The 10461-nt window shown below is 44.0% G+C and overlaps 1 protein-coding gene across 1 annotated transcript in view; it reads left to right on the plus strand.

Annotated features, from left to right (window-relative positions):
• Positions 1-2646, plus strand: part of LOC142575818 (ATP-dependent DNA/RNA helicase DHX36-like) — an 86524-nt gene extending 83878 nt beyond the window's left edge. The window contains exon 25 of the mRNA XM_075685495.1: positions 2401-2646. Coding sequence (XP_075541610.1) covers positions 2401-2604 — 204 coding nt within the window. The 3' untranslated portion in view covers positions 2605-2646. The remainder of the gene's footprint in view (positions 1-2400) is intronic.
• Positions 2647-10461: the final 7815 nt, after the last annotated feature.

Raw genomic sequence — 10461 nt, forward strand, 5'->3', positions numbered from 1 at the left:
CTTTTACTGGCCCAAGATGTACGAAACAACCAAGCGCTATGTCGCTAGTTGTGAAACGTGCCAGCGTCACAAGCGACCGACCACCGCAGCCCCGGGTCCCCTTCGGCCATTGAAACCGCCCAGCACGTCGTTCGAGCAAGTAGGCATTGACCTTTTGGGTCCATTCCCGTTATCTAACAACAAGAACTGTTGGATAATTGTCTGCGTAGACCATCTTACACGGTATGCAGAAACTGCAGCTGTACCGTCTTCCACCGCCGCTTGCGTGGCGGTCTTCCTGTTGCGTTCCGTGGTCCTTCGTCATGGCCCACCATGTGTCATCATCAACGACCGTGGTCGCCAGTTCACGGCTGATGCCATTGAACAGTTACTTCGTTTGTGCACATCACAGTTCTGTCATTCCATGCCGTATCATCCACAGACCAATGGCCTCGTTGAAAGGACAAACAGAACGCTGACCAACATGCTTGCCATGTACACGGCTGATGCCATTGAACAGTTACTTCGTTTGTGCACATCACAGTTCCGTCATTCCACGCCGTATCATCCACAGACCAATGGCCTCGTTGAAAGGACAAACAGAACGCTGACCAACATGCTTGCCATGTACGTCTCCTCCAATCATAAGAACTGGGACGACGTGCTGCCCTCCATCATTTACGCATACAACACGGCGAAACACGAAACCACGAACTATAGCCCATTTTATCTCCTGTATGCAAGGTTACCGCGAAGCCCTCTCGACACTTTCTTACTTTTCGTTCTGCACAGTGACGATTCTGTATCGAAGACTTTGTGTCTGGCTGAAGAAACCTGTCGAATAGCTTGTCTTCGTACTCTGGCCTCGCAAAGTCGTTCGAAAGAGCGATGCGACGACCATCACGTACAAGTATCATTGGAAAAAGGTGACTTGGTTCTTCTTTGGATACTGCAACACAAGCGTGGATTGTGCCAAAAGTTCTTGTCACAATATTCAGGCCCATTTGTAGTTGTGGACCGCCTGAGCGAACTCACTTACGTCATAGCTCGCCTACTGTGCAATGGTCGGCGATGAAGCAGGACTCAGCTGACTCATATTGCTCGCCTGAAGCCTTTCTACCCTGCTTGTGCATCCTGACTTGCCCCACAGGCTTCGTCTGCTTGTGGGAAAATGTAACAGATACGAAAGGCACGGACGAGAGAAAAGAAGAGAAGACGAAGAGAACAAGGAGTTTGAGAGGCCGAGCTGCACTACTATCACGCTATGATCATCATCCCTTGCCTGTAAATAAAACCATTTCTTCGCAACTCTTCGTAACAATATATAAAAAACTATACAATTACCAGCTCTGTGGCTTTGCCGAGATTGGTGCAGTGGTACATGTACTAATCATTTTTAACATATTTAGCCAAAGTTAAATTTGTTCCACTTGGCCTTTAACTACTGTGACATAAAGGCCTACTCACTGTTAAAGATGGCAGAGATCTTGAAAGAAGTCAGCACACCGCATAGACACCTGTTGTGTGCATATGAATCTGGCACAAGGAGACACAAATTCGCGTGCAATAAAGTGCTGCACACACACATGCATGCACATGCAAGTGAGGTTGCATAGCACGTTTTTGCCGTTTTTGCAACACTGCCTTAGTTGACTCAACCGTGGGGAAATTAAGGGTCACAATCTATGGTGCTGTGGCTTGCAATGTTTCACCATTGGTACCACATTGCCACTGCAACTTTAATAATCCCTTCTAAAATGCATGCGTTTCAGTCAAAAGCATTACAGACTTTAGTGAAGAATTTTTTTTTAATTTTCTGCAACTGCGTCATGATATGGGTTTGTTGTATTTTCTTGCCCATTGTGTGACATCACCATTGCTGACAGCTGCATAAGCAATATAGTTTTGGGGGCAGTAGGATTAACTTGTTTATGAAATTGCTGTGGCCTTGGAAGAACTACTAAACAAAACGTTGCGATGAGTACATATGTGTGAATAAAGGCTTATAGCACTAAATGTTTTGTATTTGCATCAAAGGCAGATCATGCTACTGCCAAGATTTAGCCACAAGTCAGTCATTGAGTGTTGATTTAATAGTGACTGCAATTTCTGTTCAATCCTACTTATGAGTCTAGGCAGATGAAGTTGAAGGGGTTGCTAAATAATTCAGTATATGAACACTAAAATGCACGGAACTCGATTTAACATTTAATTGAAAGCCCAGCCTTTATATGACATTTTTTAACAATTATGATTATTTTCAATGTTAAGCTCAAGTTGAACACTAGAATGTCTTCAGTGATGCCTGACAAAAAAGTCCAGTTTAACAAGAGGCATTTCTGTTGATATTGTGAGAATCTGATATATTGGGGGCTGCGTAGCTTGCTATTTATTTGTGTATATCTTTATTCTAATGCACAGGACTTGCGGCAAGAGTTTGATCGCATTCTTGAAAGGAAAATTGCTGCACCTGGGATCCTGGCAGGAACCATATCAGCCAACCAGCGACGGTTACTTGCTGCCATCATCAAAGTCCTGTCAACAGAGACTGCTTTTGTGCCTGAGATGCCAGATAGTGCTTTTGATGAGGATGACATGGATGTTCAGGTTATTGATGAAACATAGATTAGAGATTCTGAAATAACAATAAAAATTGTGTACAGTGTACTTCCTGTTCATGTACCTTGTGTTCTTCCATGTCATTTTTTTTTACATTAGAGAGTTTTAGCACAGAGTGCAGCATTGAATGGAAGGACCTTTGGTCTATAGTTTACACATTCTTGCAGTTCATGTTAGTGCTTCTTAATGCAGAGCTTTTTTTGCCTCTGCCTTCAACTTTCCCGCTTCTGCTGCTGCTGGCTGGCGGCTGTCTTGCTGAGTAGCTCATACACAGGACGGGACTCCTATCATTATCCCTACTTGTGATAATTCCTTTGCTGCCATGTCATCATAGTCATTCTGTCGTCATCTTTCTTTCCTGGTGATTGAACCGTCATCATCCCATTTTAGTTGTGCCGAGGTGAGCTAGGCATGGAGAAATGTGCTGGGCAGGCTTTGGCCTGCATCGGCCAGCATCGGCCAGGATCGGCATCACATCGTCATACTGTGGTTGTCACCCAGTTGACATCCAGTTGCCATTCTAGCATTGTCATACCTTTGTCATCGTGTTGTTGTCTCTGTGCCGCCAATGTTGTTGTACCATTGTCATCACTGCTGGCTACAATATTGCACGATTGAGCAGTACTGGACTTGGTGAAAACAAGCACTGGATATAGTGCGTATTGAAATAGATGGCCCACAGCTGCGGCAGGAGATGCACATAAGTGTGGATGTGAGCTCCAATGCAAACACACCGTTGTCATCATTACATAATTTTCATGCCATTGTGATCATTCCTTCATTTACATTCCTTGATAATTCCTTCGTTTAAATATTGTCATACTTTTGCCATCTTCACTGTCACTGCATTGTCATATACAGCGTGTGCCAGCTAACTTGGACCAAGATTTTGAAAAGAACCTATGCGTTCTTCAGAACAGAAATCTCATGGATGTTAGCGTTTATCTGAACTTACAGTACCATTTTGTTACTCGTCTTTCTTTGAGTAATTAGCCGAGATAAATTAACTTTTAAAATATAGCTTGAAACGTTCAGGCATCAATAGAAAAGTTGTGGAGCTCCACAACCATTGCCCAACTCAGGCATTTCCAACGAGATAAGACTTAGTGTGGCCGCTTTTATTAAGAAAAAACAAAAGCCCGCAGAGTTTAAAAAATACCACGTGATAGCGCGCTCTGTACGCCAGAATGCGCCACGATTACAGCGCTCTCAATCATACTTTGTAAAAAACATTGCTCGCTTCATGCCTGTTGTGCTGCCCACAACAGAGCTTCGTGTTGTGCTTGGTTTCGAGATAAAAACTCCAGTGGGTTTGGGCGGCAGTTGAAATACAGTGCGGCTCCCGTTCCTGCGGCGATAATTGCACTCTCGCGCTAGCAGAATGCACGCGGGTAAAAAATGACAAGCTCATAAGTTCAACTTTGGGAGCAAAACCCCAACAAGCAAACTCCTTGATAACAAGCTTGATAATGTCGTGTGAATTACGCTGGTTGTCACAAAAGGAAGAATTGTAAACTGACACAGAAGGTTGCTTTTTAGCTTCCTTTCCATTCCTTGTCGGCAGAGAATTTGTAATTTCCTATTACTTACGTGCCTTTTCCACGTCATACAAAGGTTTGACACAGATGGCTCTTTTCATGGATAATGGTTGTAGAGATTTATTCGCTGTGATGTCTGTCTAAAAAAAATTACCGACGATTACGTTACTTCCTAATGCGAAATTTGAGCGCAGCAAATAAGCTGTTTCACCTTTTCGATAGATTGAGGCAAAGAAATCGAGCAACACATGTATGCGCTATCACAGAATTTTTTTTTTATATTTCCCGTACTCCTGGATCATCTCGACGGCGGCGACGGTAAGCTTCTGCTTCGGCGGCACGCACCTCTGGATTCTGACGGCGACGGGGCTGGGCCTCTGCTCTGGCAGCTCGTTTAGCAGCAGCAGCAGCAGACGGAGGACTTCCATCGGTCGTCTCGCTCATGGCTCAGAAAGAACTGGCAGATAATTTCGCAGTGGCGAACGGCAGCGGCAATTTCGGCTCGGGCGGTGCACATATACAGATCCGCCGCCACCGATCTGGCTCTCTGATTGCCACCGCACAGGGCGAACGGCAGCGGCAATTTCGGCTCGGGCGGTGCACATATACAGATCCGCCGCCACCGATCTGGCTCTCTGATTGCCATCGCACAGGGGTTGCATTGGAGGAGGAGCGAAGAAAGGAATTAAGTTCAAGCCGGCGCTTTGACAACCGGAGACTCGCAGGAAGAGGGGGGAGGGGGGCGGCGTGTACACCCAGCGGCAAACGATGGGGGCAGAAGCGCGCGCAGCAAGCGGACAACACGATAAAGGGAGGAGGGAAGAGATAGCAGCGACTGACTGATGCCGCTGACGCCGATAGTGAGTCAACCCCAGCTGCGGAGTTGGTTTCAGGGACAACGCCGCCGATGCCGACACAAACAATATTTATTTATGCAGCATTGATTTAGACACAGTGAAGGTCTTGGATGGCAAGGCTAAAGGCAGTACATTGTCTGCCTGACTAAGGCCCTGTCACCCATACATTGCTCAACAGTGCGGTAGCATATAACATACAGATAGTATACACACATATCAATAGCGTGGATTAGACATACATAGCATACATTGCAAACATACGTGCATTAAATTCAACAATCACTATACAACTTTCCAAGTAGAGATAGTTTAGGATCAACAGGGTAATATGAACACGAAAAATTTTTATATATTTACAAGCACAAAATGAAACGCACTTAAAATAATTGTACGTAAAACACACAAAAACCAATTAGCACAATGTCAATCAGAAAGGGAAAGCAAATATTTTTTCATGGCACTTTTAAAGCAGTTTAATGATCTGAAGTTCTGCGCTATAGTGATCGTGTTAGGATGTGCATTTATGAAGGATGGGACTAAGTATGCTAGTTGTTTTCTACCGTAGTTCGTCCTGCAAAATGGAACTCTAATATGGTCATGCCTGAAATTGTATTGGGTGTAGCTTGAGAGGTGGTTTTGATAAAGAATGAGTGAATTTTTCAGGAGTTCGCCTCGTATGTATATAGCGAGCTTAAGTTCGTACAGTTGATTAATTTTTAAAAGTGCATGCTTTGTGAAAAAAGGTGCCGTGTGATCGCGGGGTCCAAGGTTCTCAACACAGCGAACTGCTTGTTTTTGGAGACATATCAATCGATCCAAGTTTGATTGGAATGTAGTCCCCCATACCAACAGGCAATAACTAAGATGAGACTGAATTAAAGCATAATACAGACGGCGTTTCAACCAAGTAGGAACAAGGTATCTAATTTTACACAATATGCCTATTGACCTACAAATGCTAGAATGAATCTTCGTTACATGAGGTGTAAAACTCAGGTTCTCATCAAAAAGCACACCTAAAAATTTAAAAGCTGAAGTCCGCTCGATTACACAACTATTGAACTTTACACAAAAAGCACAGTCATCAGGCCTATTTCTAGGCTTAAAAACCACATATTTTGTTTTATTGACGTTTAACTGCAGGTGGTTTGCTGATAACCAAACTAAAAGTTGATCTAACCAAATTATTAGCTGTAATTTCTAGCACTCGTAGACTGTCACCTGAGAAAAACAAACTTGTGTCGTCAGCATACAAGACTATGTCTGGAGTAAGCGGTATGTTTACAATATCGTTTACGTATAGAATAAAGAACAGGGGACCCAAAATTGACCCTTGAGGGACACCGAGTGCAATTTCTTTCTTGTGTGAACAAAACCCATTATAACACGTGTATTGTTGTCTGGTAGTGAAGTAATCCTGAATCAGTTTCAGGGCCACTCCGCGAACTCCGTAGTATGACAGTTTATTAAATAGGATAGTGTGTTCAATGGAGTCGAAAGCTTTTCTAATATCCAGGAAAAGACCAACCGTATATAGTTTGTTCTCGATGTTACTAAGGAGTTTTTCTTTGATCTTAACAAGTGCCATTTCAGTAGATCTGTGTTCACGGAAGCCAAACTGTTGGTCCACAAGGGCGTGGTTTTTATCTAGAAATTTAGTTAGTCTGCACTTTACGAGTCGTTCCAACACTTTTGAGAAAAGAGGTAGTATGGATATCGGTCTATAATTATTTAAATCAGCGACAGAGCCTCCCTTATGCAATACAATCACTTTGGCAATTTTCATAGAATCGGGGAAAATATCATTCACGAAAGCACTGTTACAGATATGGCATAATGGAGCCGAGACAACATCAGCAACAGATATGATTGGTCCGGCTTTTATGTCATCAGTCCCTGCTGCAGTATCTTTTTTTAAAGCCTTAAGAACGGAATACACTTCCGTTTCAGTGCAGGGTGATAGGAAGATAGAATTGGAAGTCTCGTGGTTTAGAAATCTTTCAGGTGGCAGTAATGAACCACTAGAGTGGGATGACCCACCACCAAGTAAAAAATGATCGTTGAATTTATTGGCCAAGGAAGTTTCACTGTATTCAGTGTCACCAATCGTTAGAGTATTAACGCGATAGCGTTAAGGAGCTCGTGTCGCAGAAAAGCCGGTGTCGTCGGCGTCGGTGTCGGCGTCGGCGTCCGCGGCGTTGGCCGTGAGCGATAAATCACGGCAGGCACTTCATAAATAAAAAGCAACTTCCAAGATGGGCTGGGTGGGAATCGAACCAGGGTCTCCGGAGTGTGAGACGGAGCGCCTCTAGTGAACGCTGCGTTGCTCGACGCTCACCGCGTCCGATGCGGGGCGCGTAGTCGCTGCGCCGTAGCCCATTGTCTTACACCCCTTGGCGGGTCGACGGGAACGCTGTCGCGTTCCACTCTTGAAGGCGAAGCTTAAGCGTCCTCCAATTTTTCGGGTTTGTGTTATACTGGGTTCCTTTTAACCTGCGAACTGCATTCCATAATTTCTTTGGATTGTTTGATACCGTAGAAAACATATGTTCGTAATACCTGTTTCTAGCTTTTTTGAGGTCTGAAGTCAACTTGTTTCTTATTTTCTTGTATTCATTTAGTATCGCAAGATCCCTGTACCGAATAAATGTATCAAATAATTTGTCACGTTTCTGCATTCTTTTATACATCTCTCGAGTTACCCACGGCTTCCTAGCTTTCTTGTAGGTCTTTATTTGTTGTAGTGGGAAAGCAGCATCATAACACGATTTTATTATCTGAATAAACGTATCATACGAAATATTCGGATCATTTTCGCTATACACTGTAGACCAGTCTGTATTCTCTATCATGGAGCGAAAGGAACTCATATTCTCATCGCTAAAGTGGCGACAGAAAGAAAGTTGACTTCGAAAACACCTTCTTTTGTTTTCATGTCGTGGCAAAAAACAAAATACCGGCAAATGATCACTTAAATCAGAGGTGAGAATTCCCGAAAAAACATCATTTGGATCGTGGTTCGTTATACATATATCAATTAATGATTCAGAATCTGGCGTTATTCTGGTTGGCGAACAAATTGACGTACTGCATTCTTATAATTGCACTAACACAATGAATTGTTGAGTGTGAGCAGTAGGTAATAATAAGTTAATGTTCATATCGCCAACCAAAACAACCGGGAAACTCAGATCAGAAGCATATTCCAATATTTTGGTAATGAATTCAATGAAATCATCAAGATCACCTGAAGGAGGACGGTACACTGATGCAATAAAATATTTACAACATTTTACAGCAATACACTCATAGGAATCAGTAACGCACGAGAATTCGCACAGCAGCTCGTAGGACAGATCGTTTTTCAGATAAAGTGAAGTACCTCCACCACGGCGGTGTTTACGATAAACACCTTCACATTTATAACCATCAAACTGAACAATATCATCCGCGCTTGTGAACCACGTCTCAGTAAAAGCTAGGACTTCGAATTTATGTTCTAAAGATTCCAAATAAGTTTCCGTTTCCATATATTTATTTTTCAGGCTCCTAGCATTTAAATGAAAGATAGATAGCTTGTTATCTTTTAGAAAAAATGAAGCATTTATGGCAGATGTAAATAAAGAACTGTCATAGTAAGCTGATGCGCATGTACCCGCCATGAGAAAAAGTAATCTGTAACGCCCAGAAGGCACGAGAAAGTCAGCGTATCAGAGATAAATCAGCTTCGCATGCAATACGGATTGCGCGCTCGCCCTGAGCCCTGCGCACGAACAGTTTGCCGTCCCTATGCCAAGCGAATTGGTAATAATAATAATAATAATAATAATAATATTTGGGGTTTTACGTGCCAAAACCACTTTCTGATTATGAGGCACGCCGTAGTGGAGGACTCCGGAAATTTTGACCACCTGGGGTTCTTTAACGTGCACCTAAATCTAAGCACACGGGTGTTTTCGCATTTCGCCCCCATCGAAATGCGGCCGCCGTGGCCGGGATTTGATCCCGCGACCTCGTGCTCAGCAGCCCAACACCATAGCCACTGAGCAACCACGGCGGGTCGAATTGGTAATGCTTCTCCTGACATCGTAGCTTCATTTCCCACAGAAGCTTCTTGTTTTCTGGCGTCAGATTATCAAGGAAGTAAACATTCGATTTCCTTGCTTTCAAATCATTCTTTTTTGTCATCCATTCATCCCGCATGACACGGGATACAAAACGGACGAGTACTACAGGTTCTTTGCCTGGTTTGGGTGGAAGCCTATGTATACGTTCAACATCTGCTCGAGACAGTTCGGCAAGTTGCAGTGTTTTCGCTAGGTTGTTTACTTTGTCAAGCAGTACTTCATTGTCACTGTGCGGAATACCATGAATTTCCAGATTGTGGTGCCTGCTATACTGCTCAATTTGGTTAACTTGCTGTCGCAGTTTAGAGATTTCTTCTTTACCATTGTTTACCTCAGCTTCTTCGACCTTCTTTTTCAAAGCAGCTATCTCTGAAGAATGTGTTTTCATTGTAGCCAGCACTTGATCATACGCATCCGAGAAATGCTGCACAGTTTGCTCTAATTTGCCTACTGTGTGCTTCAGCAGCATGAGTTCTTCAACTTTATTCATAATGGCCGGTAGTTGCATCAACTGCTTGTTAATTTCAGACAACATCCGTTCAACTCCTGAAGCTTGCTCGTGTTTCTCTTTTCGCACGTCAGCGGCAATTCGAGCTGCTAATACAACACACGTCTGACATTTCCAATTTTTCTTTGTCACGTCATCTTGTGCTTTAAACGCGGACTTAGTTACGCCTGAGCATGCGCCGAGGTGGTAACCAAAGCCGCATTCTGTGCACATAGGGTACGGGCCTGATTCTGGAAGGGTGTCATTGCAGACTAGACAAAGTACAGACACAGGCATTTCTAATCAAAAAAAGTGCATCAGAGTAACATTAGAAGCAGCAGTGGTGGTGGCAAGGAGCAAGCAATACTTCTACTAAAAGGTACAGTTTGCACCAGCACCAACCTGCAAGTATCGAAGAACTTGGTTATGCTTTCTGCGATGCCGTTCGCCACCACCACCGCAGAGCAAATGCACCGATGCCAGCGAAGCCTTGTTCTTTTAAGGAGCTCGATGACGTCACTGCTGGATGTAATCGTGGAAGGATTCCTCTGTCAGCGCCGGTGCCACGTGGGCGATGTTTCCACGGAAGGATAGCCGCAACTGCAAGTATCGAAGAACTTGGTTATGCTTTCTGCGATGCCGTTCGCCACCACCACCGCAGAGCAAATGCACCGATGCCAGCGAAGCCTTGTTCTTTTAAGGAGCTCGATGACGTCACTGCTGGATGTAATCGTGGAAGGATTCCTCTGTCAGCGCCGGTGCCACGTGGGCGATGTTTCCACGGAAGGATAGCCGCAACTGCAAGTATCGAAGAACTTGGTTATGCTTTCTGCGATGCCGTTCGCCACCACCAC

This window comes from Dermacentor variabilis, chromosome 3 (assembly GCF_050947875.1).
Source record: "Dermacentor variabilis isolate Ectoservices chromosome 3, ASM5094787v1, whole genome shotgun sequence".
Classification (NCBI taxonomy): domain Eukaryota; kingdom Metazoa; phylum Arthropoda; class Arachnida; order Ixodida; family Ixodidae; genus Dermacentor; species Dermacentor variabilis.